The sequence below is a fragment of the Pseudomyrmex gracilis genome, unplaced genomic scaffold, assembly GCF_002006095.1.
Source record: "Pseudomyrmex gracilis isolate BER0280 unplaced genomic scaffold, ASM200609v1 scaffold_693, whole genome shotgun sequence".
Classification (NCBI taxonomy): domain Eukaryota; kingdom Metazoa; phylum Arthropoda; class Insecta; order Hymenoptera; family Formicidae; genus Pseudomyrmex; species Pseudomyrmex gracilis.
The window spans coordinates 7528-27504 of NW_018021277.1; the positions used below are offsets into that span (position 1 = coordinate 7528).

The 19977-nt window shown below is 33.7% G+C and overlaps 1 protein-coding gene across 7 annotated transcripts; it reads left to right on the forward strand.

Annotated features, from left to right (window-relative positions):
* Positions 1-143: 143 nt before the first annotated feature.
* Positions 144-16788, forward strand: LOC109861335 (adenylate cyclase type 2-like). Of its 7 annotated transcripts, none has more exons than XM_020440941.1 (22): positions 144-542; positions 2080-2545; positions 5052-5727; positions 9184-9318; positions 9685-9902; positions 10647-10809; positions 10943-11092; positions 11354-11478; positions 11573-11820; positions 12160-12511; positions 12743-13021; positions 13159-13335; positions 13434-13614; positions 13704-13787; positions 14136-14240; positions 14322-14465; positions 14601-14696; positions 14779-14902; positions 14996-15205; positions 15484-15664; positions 15809-15944; positions 16047-16788. In XM_020440941.1, the coding sequence occupies exons 3-22, from the start codon at positions 5617-5619 to the stop codon at positions 16212-16214; spliced, it is 3387 nt and encodes a 1128-aa protein (XP_020296530.1). In that variant the 5' UTR covers positions 144-542; positions 2080-2545; positions 5052-5616; the 3' UTR covers positions 16215-16788. The 7 variants fall into 7 exon arrangements, with proteins under 7 accessions (XP_020296530.1, XP_020296531.1, XP_020296529.1 ...); XM_020440942.1 differs by having other exon boundaries at positions 5420-5727; XM_020440940.1 differs by lacking the exons at positions 144-542; positions 2080-2545 and having other exon boundaries at positions 4889-5727.
* The last annotated feature ends 3189 nt before the right edge of the window (positions 16789-19977 follow it).

Genomic DNA, 19977 nt, shown 5'->3' on the forward strand with positions numbered 1-19977 from the left:
CTCAGCTGATATCGAACATTGCGCGATACTATCGTTGCTTTATCAAAAGGCAGCAGATAACTCTACGGCCAATCGACTTCTCTCAAAAGGTCCCCATCAAACACTGACACCGCGTTGTGGTCGCAGCTTTTTCGAGTAAACGTGCTTGTTCGAGTTTATGGTTCGCGATTTTCTGGAACGTGTCGTGAAAATTGACGCAACTTGTAGTAATAAACCATTAAAAGTTACCAAATATCGTGAATTCACGTCATATATCCGATTTTATTTTCGTCGCGCATGTATCTATTTATATATATCGTGTGCAGTAATTGTGATTAGATTTTTAATTAGTGCTTGCTCTCTCGTAAATGTAATATTTGACGGTGAGATGGGGGATTTGCGGTTTTCGCGCATGATAAGATTTCGAAATGTCGATATCAGTGTGACAAACGTGCAGTTAAATAAGTCTTGGCCGAGTCATTTGTATCAAATAAACATATGACTGAAGATTGTAACTCATCGTTACAAGACAAAGAATCGTATTCAAGATGTTTTGAAATAAGGTGTGCGTGTGCGCGTACTTGTGTATTTGTGCGAATATTCGAAATTAATAGAATAAAACTGTTACTAGCTTGACAGACGTTAAATAACTGCTTTTTGAATCTTGTCTAGAATCGATACTTCGCGCGGATATATCTCAATACTTAAATAAAGACGGGAACAACACATTTGACAGAGATTTCACAATTATTAAAGAAAGAGCACATTCTCTTATCAATCGTATATGTTTGAAACGCGGTCCGTTCGTTTTATTTTATTAATGCAGTCCCATGCATCGTGCATGTAACAATCTACGTACAAAGATCGGGATTTTTTTTTTTTTAATGTCTATATTTACTAAATCTAAAGTTATATTCGATGTTTTCTATTAGATGCTTATTGTTTGAGGCATACGATTATTGTATTATAAATAATATACAAATATTTTTTCACTTGAAATATTTTATTATGTATAATACACATTCATATATTGCACAAAATGTGTGTAATAATTAGAAGACTGAGTGTGTTTCTGGATTTAAAAAAATATGAGAACATTAATGCCGACCTTTGTTGTAAATATGCATGTGAAACCAATGACGCTGTTAACTTCTAATTAACGTTAGATAATCGAAGTCGGTTTTTATTTTATATATAAAAAATTGCACGATCGTGAAAATTGACATGTAAAAAATTGCCAAACAATATTCACCGATTATCATTTATAACATCTTGGAATACGTTTGGAATAAATGGCGTGACTATCTTGATCTAGTAATTGAGCGTTCTATGTTTGACGTTCTGTTAATGAAACTTCATCTGTTAAACAACAAGTTATCAAATAATCAACACCGTTCCATTTGTCGAATAAAACTTTTTACAATTTTTTCCACCGAAAGTTTTACTCATAATATTGTTCACAAGAGAGAGATTACTTCTTTGAATGGCGGGTTCATATCTCTTCGGCAGATCTGATATGAATAATTATATTAAAAATTTTTCTCTTAGTATCTAATATCTTGAGATATACAGTTTAAATATAATAATCGCGTGCTATATACAGACACGTACGCATACACTTCAACTTCGTGTTTATCGATACATATATATAGTTGGTTTAAAAAAATAATTTGACGCTGCGACTCGCGAGATATATAAAGAGAAAAAAAAGAATTAACTTTTTATTATATCTTTTTCTTATCCACATTTCTCTCTCTCTCTCTTTTTCCCTTCAAAAATAGAACATAAACTTCTTTAAATTTATAGTTTTCTGAAGATATAAGATCGATATGAAATAAATTTTTGAATAATTTAATCATTCTTGCATTTCTCTAAAAGTTTGACAATCAAAGCTCAGTGTGATTTAACTTCTTTGCATTGTTAATTCTATCCGTTTTTAACTGAATCAGACAAAGAGTGCTCGTTAAAAATCTATAGATCGATTTGAGAGACTTGAAGTATATATATTCTAAGTAATAATTTTTTAAAAATCACTATATGACCGCTATATAACCGTGATCGCTATATAACCTTCCGTTACTAAATCGCGGAATTTCGCAGGCGGTGACCGGGGCTCGCAATTCGGGACTCGACTTTCCGCAATTGAATTAGCGGAAGTTGTAAAAAGGTGCCATTGAGCCAGAGACTTCACCGAATCAGGGTCTCAGATAGAGGCGGAAGAAAGCGATAACATGCGTGCCGAGGCGCGATGAGCGGGTTTCGGCCTTGGAGACTTCACCATGACTCGAATTGACAAGGAGCCATGTAGGTGATGTACCCGTGTCGCGCTCGTCGTCACACCTGCCGTGTTCTGCTGCCACGCATTGTGGCGATATCGGCGGTGGAAAGTGGTCTTCTCGTCGGACGAAAGCAGTTCGTTAAGCGAAACGTCTGCGAGTCGCACGCGTTTCTGAATAACGCGCGACCGCGGAGTTAAAAAAATCGCACTTGTATGTGTTATTTACCGAAAAATCGCAAATTAGTTACCTCTTTTCGTCTGTCCGGAAGTGGAGAAGGTGCCGATTAGGTAGGTATGTGAGAAGTTGAAGTCGATGCGATTGGCGAACGGTAATCTACTTATTTGACAGAATTTAGTAACTCGAATAAAATTGATTATCACTTCAAAAATATCGTTTTACTAAAACATTGTTAAATTTTTGCTTTTATTTTAACAAGGAGTTTCTCTTCTCGAGCAAATATCACTTGTCAAGCAACTTCGAAGCCAATTATATAATTGCTAGCCAGTAAAGTTTTAATGTGTGTTATACTCACTTATCGATTTACTAAACACTGATCACGTGCGCGATGCTAATTGAATGCACACACGCGCATATCTTTTAGTTCATTAAACTTTTGCGATAATCATTTGACATAAATCACAATAAAACATCTGCCGAAGCTCGACGTGTACAACTCGGAATGTTTCTCAGTTGAATCATTCTTCGCGCGATAACTGATTAATAACAATTAATAATTTATTCTCCTCCGTTTTGTCTGTGCGACCAAATCAAATGGCTTCATTAAACGTGTCCTTTTTTGTTTGTTGACGTTTGTTCGCTCGTAATCTTCGAAGGTCTCCCGATTTGGACGCAGAAGCGATACGGAAACGCGAACGACAGAGAATTCAATTAATTGGGATCAAAAAAAATTATCGCTGCTTACGTCTGGGTACCGCGCGTGTGATCGCATACAAAAAAAATCGTATACCACCGCATAAAGCTAAGAGTCATTATAAAAAGCGGTAGATAAATTAATATCCACATTCATCTCACACACACTCCAAAAAAACGACCAAGGTCTAAACTCTATTGTTGTCGCTGCTAAGCGCAGTCAATCTCCATAATGAAGTCTCGCCCCGAAATCGCATACATATATACTCTATATTGTAACATACATGACCGAGCATCGTTACGCATCGTTATTTTTATCGAATAAAAGCCGTCGAATTTTGAGAAGCCCTTATTGTAACAGTAATGTATTTTAAAATGTGTTCGGTTCTCTCTGTAATTTCGGTTTCAACCGATCTCCGAACAATTCGGTTCGTGCGTAAGCAAACATAAGTATTTCTCTACGTGACTTATCGTGCAATTATTGTTGAAGATGCTTTACCGGCAATAAAAGACGCGCACAGACCGTGAATGCGCGTCGGAGAAAGTGACGCGCGCGGACAATGAGAACCGTTCGTGGTGACCGGTAAAAAAAAAAAAAAAATATTTCAACCGCAAATGGCATAACTCTCTGAAAACGAAAATGTTTCCTCGACTTTTCTTTGATAGAGTTTCAATTCTCTCGCATCTACTTCGGCTGTACCGTTTTTATTAATTAATTAGGCTTGCTGAATTATCAAACATCAGATATCTATATAGCCTTGTTAGAATATCACAATCAGATCTTACGTAATTTCATTTCTTGAAAGGCGTGTTACATGATGTGTACATGTGTATATGTATATATGTATATATTATGTACATATATATACATACATTATTCATACACAATCAATATATCAATTCATCAAATTCTTTGAATCATTTTTATGTATATATTGTGCAACACAACATACAATCTCTGTAAGTTTTACATTAATGCCAAACTTTTGAAAAATTCATAGAATTTCTTGTACACGGTGTCAATCTTCATTTATAATTCAAAAAGTTACATAGAGATGGCTAATAGTATAAATATATCACACAGAAAGTGCTTTAGAAAAAAGTATTTTCCGAGTAAAAAGGATTGTAAACATTGTACGCGATTTATTTTTAACTCTTAATAGCGTCGGGAAGATAAAACGCTTTGTTTTTAATTTTGCTATTCTACACGCCACCGCGTGTTATCGATCGGCAAAAAAGTATCTCTTCCTAAATTCCTCAATCAACTTTATCTATCTACCGATGCTTTTTATAAAAATGGATTAAAATGTGATTCCCTCCGTTCCCTTCTCCGTGGGTGAGAAACGTAAAAATAGACGCAAGAACGTGTCTTATCGAGGTTTCTTTATACGTTTTGATAACTCAATTGAGACAATATGTCTGAAAAAAGAAAAACGTGTAAGCGAAAACACCATTAAAAGTGTATTTATAGCTGTGTTCAGACAGATTTCATTATCTGGCACATTAATTTCAAAAGCACTCTATATAATTTTAATCGTAAAAGAGCGCCTCAAGAATATCTTGGACGATATTCGGATGTTGAATACATCTATAAATTTGCTCGATATATATAACTCGCCGAAGATCCTAAAATACTTGAGAGCTTTAATAGTAAAATCACAGAATGATTTTATATTTATTTATTTGTTGATTCTAGAAAATAATATATAATAATATATAATATTATTTTTTGTTTATTTATGTGCGTGTGTGTGTATTAGATTACAAATATATGTGTGTCGGTGATTCTTGGGTAAAATCTACGGCAAAATACCAACAAAAAATGTAAAACTCTTGTGGAAAAAATGTTGGCGGGCGGCGGATGTTTCTAACTGAGAACGTGCGTTATTATCGCGGCATTTAATGATATGCTTCTTTTCAAAGTCCGAAGACATTTTTCGTCCTGAAATACACGTTTCATCTGCTACCTGTCCTGCGAGAATAACGTGATTTTTCCACCAACGAAAGAATTAGCCATTCTTTGATCTCTCCTGTTTGTTGTTTCGACGTTGGTTTATTGTTGAGATCTGTACATTGTCATGTGCACCAAGCAGAGTGTGCAAGCATAAAAAAAATCGCGAGTGTGCATTATATTTAATTGGGTGGAAAGAAAGAAGAGAAGAGAGAGGAAGAGAGAAAGAGCGAGAGACGAAGCAGGGAAGACAAGGGGAGTTGTTTCGAGTGGCCCATTTCCCTTATCACGATAAAGCCTCGGCGTTGACTTGGCGTTGACCATCACGGAACTGTCACAGGTAGCGCACAGACGGGGTGATTCACTTTTCGATCGCGATTCATGCGAGTAGTCTTCACGCGGATTTGCCGCCGCGATGAGTACAATAGCCGCGAGATTGCTATCGACGTTGTCGCTGCCATCGTACCGTTTTAGCTGTCATCGAGAATGATCTGAGAACTGACCACCGGTAAAGTAACATCACAGCGCGAGACGAAGATGGACGTGGAAATGGTTACTCGAGCGTCGCTGGGGTCCCTGCAGAAAGTGGACTACGGTCGCATTGTCTCCTCCGATACTCTCGACGAGTGGAGATGGGCTAATTTAAGAGTAAGTAATTGAGTAAGAAGAATTTTATTTTGACGAATTATATATTTTGACGTGCTTTGAAGAACAGTAATTGTATATATTGGGATGTATTTGATACGTTTCTTAGATATTCATTACAATATTTTTTCACTATAAGTCACTATAATATTTTCTCAACATTTGAAATTAAAATATTTCAAAACTTCAAATATACATACACAAATATCAGTAGGCGAAGCTTTGAATTTCTTATTATAATGTATAACAAAAATCAATTCACATATATTATATAAATTATTTGTACATATATTAATGATTATAATTATATTTATACTATCATTTATGTAATGTCTATATGTTTATAATAAGATACAGTACATACGTATGTGCGTCTGTATCTGATAGTTATTACGTAATTTGCGGAATTGATAAGTCTGATCAAAATATTTTTCTTATTGTTGTTTTGCAAAAAAATAATGAGGAAAAAAACAAAAACATTTTAATCTCGAATTAATTTCGAAAACCTACATAATAAGTATAATCATATATCTTTATATCTTCTTGAAAAAATTGAGTTATGTTAAACCATATAACGCAGTCGCAATTATATATCTTTCGCAATCCTACGAGGTATCAAAATCAATTTCTCATTAGTTGAAAAAAAATTGTATAATATACAAAAAATTATATGATATATCGAATTTAATACCACCTTGCAATTAACATTATTTGCGAGTAGGGCAGCAAATTCCGCAAACACGGTTTATCAAGGAAATTCAGCTTACCAGACAACTCATCGTGAAGAAAACAAGATTATAGCAAAATTTTTAACATAAATTCACTATCAGTAGAGAATAGTTCGCTAAGCGGAGTAACAGAGAAGGAAAGAGAATTCTTTGAACGTAAAGCTTATCGATCATCGGATCGGTTTATCTGAATAACCGAAGGATACTTGCCATCATCAACGTGGATTTGCTGAGTGTAAACTCTCCAAGAAACTATGTATAAAGCCGGAAGAAGACTCTTTATCGGTTTTTTCTGATTTGGACTTTTTTTGCTTACCTTTACACGGAAAAATGCAACTCCCTACTTTCCTTCTGTATTGTACGCGATTTAAAGATATTTACCGTGCTATCGGTGTAACACACACACACACACATATATATATATATATATATATACAATATAATATATATACATACATATATATTATATAACATAATATAATATCAGCTGCCTGTGATAAAATTTCTAAAAAAAAAAAATCAATTTAATCGCAACAGCACATGTCCTTCGTTTTAATCCATTCCGACGCCGCTATGAATCTATTTGTCGTATGTAAGTTGTTCGCCATATGTTGCAAACTCATCACTGATACCTGGAATTTTTGCGCTGGTTTTTCAGTTACTCGAATAAAATTAAAACACTTCGAAGCAGTATGAGAAAAGGCAATGTTAAAGATATATCTATATAAAGTTTATATTTTATGAGTTACATAGAAAATAAACATTTTTTTCTATTTAAAATAACAGATATTTCTGGAAACCAAGAAATATATAAAATTAATTCCTGTTTCTGTTGTGTATTATTTTCTCACACAATAAACATTACCTACTATTACATGACATTTAACAGAACGTAATTATTACGTGTAAGAGTCAATCAAAATGTGTCTTAGAATTCGATGAAATAAAAAAAAAAAAGAATGAAAAGGACGAACAATAACCGAAAGACAAACGGCGCAAGTAGCGAGACAGACAAAGGTGGAAATAAACGAAAGGAGAACTGTTGTGCGAATTTGAGATTGAAGATCAATATTCAGTGAGCCAAGAGAGAGAGAGAGAGAGAGAAAGAGAGAAAGAGAGAGAGAGAGAGAGATTCGTCAGGAACTGCGAACAGGCAAAACGCACGCGCGAGACGAAAGCACAGAAGCACATTTCCCATCGGCTGCTGCTGCTGCTGCTGCGACTGCAAGCGGAGGTGTCTTTGAGCGCACCTTGCTGCATTTTAGACGAATGTAATTTTTCGACGAGTGCGGTCGTAATTCGCGAGAAAAGTTGCACTTTAGCTTAGCAAAACGTGGCATAAATTTCGGACTTCCGACTAAATCCTCTGTGAGTACGTCAAGTAGTTGTTCTACCTCCGTAAAACCGTCTGCGTTTTAATGGTACCTGTAACGCACATCGGTGATCAGTCACGAAATAACGATATGTTCTACATAAAAAAAAAAAAAAAAAATGAATAAAATAGCTCTACTTTTTCATCATCAAAAATATATAATATATAAAAAATACAAAAAATATATTTAAAAAAATATAAACGCTTTAAATATATAAAATTTTCCTGGAACTATCTTATTTTTTATCGGACCATATAATTTCGATCGGATTATTTTATTACGAGGTATTGTGTGATATAAGTGAACACATGAATATATTTAACATTTTATTAAATTATTGCAAATATATCGCTATGTATAATCAGTTTTCAATTGTAAGGAAAATTTTTTTTTTTACTCTTTTTTAAGAGAATGTGTTTGAGTGTAAAAAAATTTTTTAACTCAAGTTCATTGTTATTAGATGAATAATTGCATATCTCTCTTGTTTTACGCGTGGGCGTGTGTTCGTTTGTATGCAGATTAATTCGGTAAATTCACCACGCCAATAGTTCGAGGATGCACAAGAGAGATGCTTAATACTATGCATTCTGGAACAGTCGGAATCGCGTTTCCCATGTATGTGTGTACATATATGTGTGCGTATGTGTGTACGCGTGTTTGACGGAAAAGACTTATCGTTTTTACGAGCTTAGATTCATAATTTACGCACGCCACGCGCCAGGCACATGCGATTACCAGATCGTCGACGACCGCCGTGCGAGCTGCTGAAAACCGCAGCAAGCGTCTCGCAAGCTCTAACGGAGAGAAGAGAAAAGAAGAGTTAAAAGAAATCGAAATTCCAATCTCGCAAAATGTTCGGAACATCGAGTGTCAATTTGTAGTGAGTGTTTCTAAATAAAATCGGAATAAAAGTGAACAAAAGTGAGTGTAAAATAATTGTTGCTAATTCACAAATTTGTTAATCTGTCGGTTAGTTAAATGATATTGATCAATCAATTAGTTGTATACAATTTTAATTATAAATTAAATAATTAAAATAAATTTTTGCTATAACGATACAAAAAAAAAACTAAGAAATTGTAATAAGTAGAAAACCTTTTTCTCTCTCGGATTGCAATTTATTAAAAAACAAAATAATACATGACACTTTATCGTATTTTTCTAACTATTTTTAGTGTTGGAAAAAAATCAGTGAAACTGTTTAGAAGATTCACAATTATGTAGGATTCCGCCACAATAAAAGCGCTTTTCTGTGTCTCGAATATCTGGAACATCACAGTTCTATCTGTCGTTAATTCGTTAATTCGCGACTGGGTCAAAATGCGATTACGATCTCACGCGAGATTTTTCACTTTCAGAAACAATTCAAATACAAGAACTTAGAAAAGCTGTACACGATCTATCAAAGGAGGATACAATATGCTTATCTCTCGATTTTCGTCATGCTACAACTGTTGCTCGGATTCGTTTATTGCTTGACTCTGATCAAGTGGGTAAGCTCATTATATTTGTTTATATCGAAAGTTTATTTATATAAGAGAAAGTTATTTATATAACAGTTACGTTTACATTTTTATCTGATTAAAAAAAAAAAAGTGTAAACGCGCGTTCAATGGAATGTATTATAAACTTCATATTTTTATCAGAGATTTAAATTGACGCGTCTGGTGTCAGCATCTTCTCAAATTATACATTTATATAGATTATAGATTTTCTCATTGACGTATACAAATAATTGTTGCTAGTTTTGCGTTACTAATATGACGTGGAAATTTTTCAGGAAGATTTATTGACATGAGTTAAATCAATTGCAAACATCCAATGCAAATTTAAAAAGTTTTTTTTTATGTTTCTATCAGGTCGACATTATGGAATGCCTGCCGGACATTGTAGCTTACTGCATCATAGGTGCCCTGCTATGTCCCGTAATCGCTTTGTCGTTTAGACCGAAGATCATCGCCAAGAACACTTACTTGCCGGTTATGCTGTCCTGGGTGATCGTCGTGCTTCTGATTAGCGGCGATCTGGCGATTCCTTTGTATTATTCCTTTAACAACGAGGGCATTCCGCCGATAAGGTATATTACGCCGATAACTCGACACGAGAGACCGGAAAGCGAGTGAATCAATAATCGTACAAGTCGCGACTGATTATCATCGCTAACCTTGAATTTTAGCTTCAGGGTCTTCCTAGATACGACTATGCAACGAATTATTTATCATAATTATTCCGTGATAATTACGTACTAAAGAGCGTAAATATTTATTTCACTGATAAAAATGTGCGTGTCTTACAGCGCAACATTACTTTGTCAGGAAAGATGCACTGATATTGTTTTTCCGTTGCGCGTAAACAAAACAAATTGTTAATTTATCATTAGTGAGAAATGTTTTACTTAGTAAAATAGTTTGTAGAGAAACGGACAATTTAGAAAATAAATTGTTTTTAACATTTATATATAAAAAGTGTTTTTTTTATGAATAAGAAGATTTGAGATATATGATTTGTTAATTTTACGTATTTTAATACAAGTTTTTAAGAACGAAAACATGTGTTTCAGATTGAGAATATTGTCGATTCTCTTCTCGAGACGCGAGAAGCTAACCGCGCGCTTTCTATAGCGATCCCGACACCGATCGCATCACGCGGTTGCATTTTTTTCTCATTAAGTCCGTGATTCGCTACACGTGACAGCGCGCACGCATTTTAGCTCTTTCAATTTCCATTAATAAGCACACACTCGCGAAGTCATAGTCATTTTGTATACTGCCGTATATGGATATTGCACATAGCGATAGAGCTTTACTCTTTTTGTTTTTAGACCGGCATATGCGACACACGCTCTTCTCGCGTGCTACGTGTTTCTGCCGATCACGAAGAATTCACACGCTTTCATGCTCGGTCTTACAACCACCATGTGCTACCTAGCAATCTTGTCGTTAATCACCTACAGAAACATACCGAGAGAAGATTCTATTACTAAGGTAAATCCTCTCCGCGCGCTAACACTGTAACAGTATAAATTGTTTGACGTAACTCCCACCGCGAGATTTGGCCGAGCAAACAACAGCTAAAAACACGGAAATTCTTTTCCTTTCTTCTTTTCTTCAATTATAGATCATCATGGACGGAATATACTTCGTATGTGTGAACGGTCTAGGTCTCTACTTCAGGTTTATGAACGAGGTCGTTATCAGACGCTCCTTCCTCGATCGTCGAAAATGCGTCGAGTCCACGCTCAGACTCAATTACGAGAAAGATCAAGAAGTAAGGTCCATACACTGTTATATTAATTAAATGTTTGTGCATTGCACCCCAATTTGTCGTTTAAATTTTTTCAAAAGTTCTAAAATATAAAACTCGCAAATTTTAATTTAATTTTTCATTACGTGTGTAATGAAATTTCCGGAAGAGAAATCAAAAAAATGTAAAGATTTGTCAATGTAATTAGTTCAATCTACGGTTGAATCTACATTTTGTCTACAATATCTCTTTAGAGAATTCAAAAGACATCGTCAATATTTGCAGGAGCAATTGACGCGGAGTATATTGCCGCAACACATAGTAGCGAAGATCAAAAAAGATTTCAGGGACATATTTAGGTTTATAGAGGAGCATAAGAAAGGTCCGCCGCCGAAAGGTAGACCGCACAGGTACGAATTTTTTACGACAAGATATACAAAACAATATTTTTCGAGCGCGAACGTTCGATCGTTGTTAGTTATTTTTATTTTTTTTTTTTTTCAGCGACCTGTGCGTGGAGACGCACAACGACGTGAGCATCTTGTACGCGGACGTGGTGAACTTCTCCGGGCTTACCGTAACGTTGCCGATACGGAAGCTCGTGGAAACCCTGAACGATCTGTTCGGCAGCTTCGACGAGGCGTCCGAGAGGCACAATGTGTTAAGAATCAAATTTTTAGGCGATTGTTACTACTGCGTGAGCGGCGTGCCCACACCAAACTCCCAGCACGCCAAAAGCTGCGTTGATCTCGGTAAATGATAGTTTATTTACGCACGTAGCCTCGAGCAAAAAAAAAAAAAAAAAAAGAGAGAAAAGTACGAGCGAATAATAAAAATCTTTTGTGTGGACCGACCGATATGTTTTTCGAATGTATTTTTAAAACTTCGTTCGTATATTTCTAAATTTATACGCGCGCGAAAAGCCACAAGTCTAAAGCACAACTGAGATTTTTTCTGTGTAATAAACTTTTTCAAAATTTTTACCAGCGTTAATCAGTGATGCGCGTTTACGTAATAACAAAAAACTATTTATAAAATTTATTTTGAGATAAGTGCAATTATTTTGTGAAACAACACACACACACACACAGGGCTCGACATGATAAAGATTATCAACGAGGTGAGAGCACGACTGTATCGCGAGAGCGGCGTGGACGTGAACATGAGGATCGGCGTGCATTCGGGCAATATAATATCCGGAATTCTGGGCACCAACAAGTGGCAGTTCGACGTTTGGTCGCGCGACGTGGTAATCGCGAACAAAATGGAGCAAACGGGGAAACCCGGCAAGGTTCACGTGACGCAGCAAACCCTGGATCTACTGAACGTCAGCGATTACAACTGCGTTCCGGTCGAAAGGCTGGACGACGAGATTCTGCGAAAGTACAGAATACGCAGCTACCTTATCACACCGTCTTTACCGGAAACGTCGATACCAACACGGTACGTGTTTCCCAGTTGCGTTGGAAAAACAACTTTTATCTATATACCGCGTTTCACATCAATATCTTATAATTTAAAAGAATCTTCTAATATAGAGTCTCTGATATAAAAAAAAAAAAAAACTTCTACGCCGTTCTTTTCACATTGTTCTCTCATCGGGGAGACGATCTCTCCTTCAAATTTCTGTCGAATATTTCGTATCGTTGACAGATGAACTTTGTTGCAGAACAGCGAGAACCCTTTGAGAGCCTTTACTTCGGACTTGTCGCACCTGTCGTCCGCGACCAACAACAAACATTACGTCAAGTACTACAATGGTCGCTCCAATACCTTGACCACTTCTTCCAAGACAAGATTGACGGCAAACAATCATGTGGACGTTTTTACGAACACTTATAGACGAAGAACGCACTTTATGGATTCCTGCTTGCGCGATTATCATCTGATGTTGAAAGAGGCGGATGCCGAGATGGAGAACGCTATTAATCAGATGCCTCTCAGCAAATGGGAGTAAGCGTTCTTTAGCTTTTTATAAATTCAATTGCAAAATTATTTAATCACGTGTGCTTATTTACATTTGTTTTTCTATGTGTAAAAAAATTGATATTTTTGAATTCTTTCACAATTTCCTTTTTTTTTTTTTCTAGACAATGGTGCAGATGGGAACAGATAAATCCACTGCTTCTGACATTTCGACAATGGAACTGGGAAATTCCATTTCTTCGCGAACCAGATCCCCTCTTCAAGTTTTACATAGGTTGCTCGGTCTTTGTTTTACTCTTCATGGGACTAATGTATCTTGTGCCCACGCTCATGCTCTCTCAGTATGAACATAAGAAAATTCTTCATTTGATATGTATATCTCATTATATCTTGTTAGATTTTTTACAATTTAATAACGTGAAACTTCTTAAACTTTCAGGTGGCATTCAAGTACGATTGTCGGTTACTCGTTGTCAATGATGTTCCTCATAGTTTTAATACCTCTCACGTGGATGCATTTCGCATGGAATCGGTGCAAAGACCCGCACGACGAACACGAAGGACACGTCCCGCATCCGCGGAACAAATTGTTATATTTTTTTTATCAAACAAGTGTAAAGGTACGTATTAATGTATGTTTTATAATTTAATTACAATTTTTCTATCAATTTTAAATTGTTCTCAATTGTGTTTTTGTAATTTAACGTAGGTTGTTTGGAGCGCCCTGCTCAGAGTGATCTTGTATCTGGTGATTACAATAATGCTGGCAGCGTGTGCCATGTTTGACATAATCGTAAGAATTTAGTTTTTTCACTCTAATCTTTTTTAATCGAGTAATTTTACGCATATTTACGTGTTAAAATTATGTTGTTTTATTAAATTGAGTTTCTCTTTTTTTTTTATAAATTGACGTTGTAATTGGCGTTCAAATGGCAATTATTTCTCTTATAACTATAAAATATTTAATTTTTAAATATTTAACATTTACAGTTATAAGAGAAAAATATTTTATAGTATATAGTATATATAATATTTTATAACTGTAAAATATTTCTCTTATAACTATAAATTAAAAAACGTAAACATGCTTTGATATGAAGAACTAAAAACTTAAGATTTACATAGAATATGTAATTTTCAGTTTGAATGTGGAAAAGTAAAGTTGAACGACACGATGTCCAGCGCAACGGAAGACCGCGCCTCCAACATAGAATGCATGATAACACCTTGGGTAAGAATATTTATAGTAGGTACAAACGGTACAAAAAGATTCTTACGTTTCTTGATTAATCGCAACGTTCTTACATTATCAAATCGGTTTTTGCAGCAAATGACGGAAACTTGCTCATTGGCAATCATCACGAGTTTCCTCTTCTTGAGAATACATTACGCGTTGAAATTCATAATAGGCATCTGTGTAGTGGCTTTCTACGCGTGGAACGTTTGGATGCACAGATCTAATATATTTCAGGTATACTTTACAAGAATAATTTTTCTTGTTGCACGAAGTTAAATCGCTCAAAATAACTTAGAATCATCGCGAGAGATATTATAATAACAAACGTCTGTGTGATGAGAAAAATAAAATGTATTTTATCTTGTTCAGTCGAGTGATACGTGGAATCCTCATTTGGACTCAAGATTAGCTCATATATTGTGCGTAGTGTTTCTCACGTTTTCCTTACATCTTATCGATCGTCAGGTGAGTTCTCCGACTGCGTATTGGCACAAATGTTTTTTGTTTGTTTGAAACAAATTCAACTCTTTCTTTATTTTTCGTTTAGGCAGGATACTTAAGCAGACTGGACTATCAATGGAAGCGTCAGCTGACGAAGGAACAAGACGAAGCGTTTCACACGAGAAACGCCAACAAACTTTTACTTCGCAATATCTTACCGGAACATGTTGGTATGTTGATAAACATTTTTATCTATCTATATTTTTATTCGCGATCAATATACCGATTTAATATGTAATTAATACGTATTTGTTGAAATCTAGCGGAATTTTATTTAAATATGAATCGAACTGAAGAAAACGAACCTTATCACGAGGCTCACAATAACGTCGCCGTGATGTTCGCCTCTCTGACGGAACTATCAATCGACGAGAGTAACATCCTGATCGACTTGAACGACATAATCTGCGAATTTGACAAGCTGCTCTTCGAACCTTGCTTCATGTGTAAAATAGAGAAAATAAAAATTGCTGGTGAGTTTTAGCATTTTACAAGATGACGATAAAACTCGATTTTAAAGCGGGTAAAGTTGACGTCTTTTCAAATGTCTCGCAAATCGAGTACTTATCGTAAAATACATATATTTGTGTGTCTAAGTTAAATCATTTATTGATGATATCTAAAGCTTGAAATAAAAAGTGATTTAAAAGTAGAGGTAAATACGCAGATATCGCGCAAGTTGTGATAAATGTCAGATAAACATGTGAGTAAATGTACGATAAAAAGAAATTATTATTTTCTCCATTCACAGGAACAACATACATGGCGGCTTGTGGATTGGAAGCTAGCAGACGCAATTCAATGCACAGCACCGAGAGCGATGAGAATTACAACGACAATGTGGTCAAGGTGATGGCACAATTTGCCGTGCAAATGATGTCTGTGCTTGACAGAATGAACGCGAGGTCCTTCACCACGTCGAAACCTTACAAGTGAGTAATTCCAAACACATAAAAAATCGATAAGCGAACAAGATTGCGAAGACTCTTGACAAATGTTAAAAAAATCCAGAATGATCAGCATAGCTTAAACGACATTGTTTTAAAAAGAATTGTTATCAATTCGACGATTTGTAGATTAAGAATTGGAATTTCTCACGGGGAAGTGACAGCTGGTGTCGTAGGGGCTCAGAAGCCGTTGTACGACATCTGGGGAGATGCTGTAAATATGGCGTCCAGAATGGACACTACTGGAATGCCGGGAAAAATACAAGTAATATAATAATTAATGTTTATCAAGAAAAAATTGTAGAATTGAGTGTGAGATTTCTTTTTGTTTAGAAACTAACGTCACACTCTCTTTCGGATGTTTTAGGTGACAAAAGATACGGCCGCTGTCTTGCAGCAGCAAGGTGTCAAGTGTTATTTACGTGGCGAAACTTACGTGAAACCAAAAGGAAAGGTCACGACGTATTTTGTGGGGGTCGACGAAGATGGAATGCTAGAAAGAGCCGAAGAAGAGAACGAAAGCACTAGTTTATGACGAAAGATAAATAATGATTCAAATTAATTTTAAAGAGTTTCTCGATCAAAAGCTCGTTTAAATACGCAGGGTGTTATCACAAACAGTCGGTTCTCTATTATCATGTGTTTACACGACATATTCTTTTAAATTAGATAACAGTAATTTTAATAAAAAAAAAACAAAAAAAAAACAAAAAAAACAAAATTATATATAATGGAAATTTTTTGAAAGTATTTTTTTTACAAATTTCTTGATGAGTGCTTGTAAAGCGAGCGATAATGAGAAATATAAATTTTATATCGTTCTGCGATATTCCTATACGTATATTCGCGTATTAAAAATATCATTCTATATATTTTTTAGAAAAAAATAAACAATATCACACACACACGATAAATACAGTTTTATCAAAGCAATAAAAGAGAGCCACTATCAAAACAGTTTATAGCAACACGTATATTCGTAATATTTATGTATATTCAAAACTTGTATATTTAACGTCGTATAATAAATTAATTAGTGACGGTTTAAATAGATATAGAAGTTGTGGATAAAAAAAAAAAAAAAAAATATAAAGAAAACGATTTAAAAACGACGCAAGCAACACCTCATGTTTAAGCGGGCATAAGAAAGCGGAGAAACCAAAGAAAGAGCGCGAGACCAAAGAACACGATATAACGCGAAAATAAGCTATAGCGTATAAGAGAATATACCTCAAATGATGTAATGTAGATGATTGTACTCGAGATAACGATGTTATTTCCTCGCGTCCTCCACATACTGTTATCACCGAGTTGCACTACCAATCAAAAATGAAACAAAGATATATATATATATATATATATATATATTATATTATATTATATTATATACATATATCTTGCGCAACTACTGGCAACAATTTTTTTACCACATGCAGAAATATTGCATTACGTATTAAATTGTACAGTATTTGAAAATTGTAATAATTTTCCCACACAATATGATTGCTAAAAATAATGAAGTTATATTACCTCACACATGTGTGTTGTATCTGTAAGATATCTCAGTTTGCTCAAAAACATTGAAAAATATTTTAGAACATCCGATCGCAATTTTAATTAACAATAAGAACACAATTAATTCTGCAAACCGACACAATAGAAAGCCATATAATGCTATTTCTAAGAAAGAAACTATCAAATTTTCGAGAACTGTTCTTACGATTAGTCGTAAAAAATCAGTAACACAGTATATATTAACAACAAATATATATTTCTTGGATATGACTTTCGAAAAAAAAAATAAAATTTCATTTTTTATATATGTCGTATAAAGTTACGTAAAGAGAATTGCGCCCCAATACAAAAAGTATTAGAAAAACTGTTAAGTATAACGTGTTTAAGAGATATTCCAACAATATCTCCTCGTATATCTTAAGGATTTCCCAGTACGACCTAAATTTTATTACTAATCACAAAAATATAAATGTTTACACATCTTACGATTATCTGAAGATCCTTAAGAATATGTTGAGCAGATATCCTTGGAACTATATTTTGCTATGCGTATGAGAAGAGTGATTGAAAAGTCTTCATTCTTTCATATCAGTTTGATCAAAAGCGGATTAATATAGACTAGAAAATACGATGTCGCTGAGATAGGATACAAATTTAATAATTTTTTTATTTTATATATATATATATATATNATATATGTTTTTATCTCTCCTCTCATTTATATATAATAATTAAGAGGATATTAATCGTCAATATTCCATGAATATGCGCTGTAAAATTTTAACATTACATTCTGACCTGATTGTAAAACACATGTCATATTTTTTGCGTATTTTCCTGAATACTGCGATTCGTTATTTTACGATTGTGATCGCATGTCGTAAAATACAAAAGTGGGATTGCAAGAAAAAAAAAACGTGAGAACGCGTTTATTTTTATATCGAATGCAGTAAGAACACCGAAGCAAAGCGATCGTTTATAATTGTTTGTTTGTAAATATCTCTCTTTTGTATATATTTTTTAAATATTATAGATAACTCTAATGTAACTAATATGTGATTGTCCAACAATTTGAATAAAATATTTATTACCGAATATTTACTCGACTTTTATATCAACTCCTCTCTTCGTATCTTGTATGACTTGTTGTACATTCTTCCAAGTCATCAGAAACTTTACTCTATTTAGGACAAAGCTTTCTCATGTTAGTATAAATATAAAGTATACAAGTTGTAACTTTGATGCAGTCGAACTGCACAGGAAAATATTATTTATTTTTTTTTTTACAAGGCTTTTTGCCAATTATAAAGCGTACTATGATTTTAGCATACATATAGAGAGACTGTTAACAGTATCAACTATATGTATAATAATATACAATATATAATTACAATAATAAATTAGATCAACAATATAATTTGTTATAATAAAAGTAAACTTTTTTTTATTAGGCAATGTACAAAAATTTTCGCATACACAGTATGCAGTAATTCGTTTTATATTGCAATATAAAACTCAGTAACATTTAACTAAAATTAAATAATTAAACACTTTGGATCTAATATACACGATAGTTTACCGGGATAATCGAGACGTGCTTATTAATAGAACCGAATCGATTATCTCGTCTCACCACCCCCACCCTAGCTTTTCTGTGCTCTCTTTCTTCCTCGCACTCGTCACGCACATTCCTTCTCTCACTTCTTTTTCTTTTTATCGTCCAAAAAAATTTCACTACTTAAATAAAACCTGATAATTCTTTTGCCATTACATTAGAAGATGATATTACACTTTTAATTTGTTATTCTAAATTTATATATATATGTATACATATATATCGCACGATGTTAATAATTAAGGATGGTCCTAGTTTGTAAAAAAATGCTTCCCCGATTTAGGAGTAAACTGTTTCAGAAGATAAAGTTGGATAGATAAATTTACAGGCTGTTTCAAATATGATCGTATATCAGTAATAATAAATAACTTAAATGAAAGTGTAAAGTGTAAGATATCATTAAGAAACGTTTTACTTTAAAATTTTTTTTCAAATCTCACTCGATTAAATTTTAATTCGTGACAAAACATTAGTTACAAAAATTAGAAACTTGTATAACTATATTGTAATGTTGTAATTATTAATATTATATATATTATATATTTATATATATTAATATATAATATAATAATTATTATGTATATTATATATTATATTATACATAGTACTTATATCATTATGTGTAATATAATATATTACATATAATAATGTGTCAAAAAGTTTTATAAATCAAAGAAAACAAAATAATATATTATTAATAAAAAAACCACTTTTGTTTTAAATATGCACTTTATAAGAAAGGTCCTATTTATTAAATCACCACACTCATCAATATTTTATTATAATTTTTCGCAAATGTGCAGTTGTTTATCATTAATTCATTAAAGAAACTTAAATTAATAACAAAACGTATAAGTTTCATATAATATTTGTAATAACATTTTTATATATGTTAAATAATAATTATTTAAGTTCGCAAACTAGCTGGCTATAACGGCTAATTATGAATGCACTGATTGCCATGTAATTTGTTAATTACACACACACGTATATGTGTGTATATACACAATACATATAACACATAATATAGAAACCAAATAATTATTTGTTAGTATTTTTTTGCTTAATATTGAATAAAAAAAATACTCAGTAATTTATTGAAGTGTCGATTTGCTTTCTCTCTCTCTGTCTCTTTCTCTCTCTCTAAAAAAACAACTAAATGTATAAA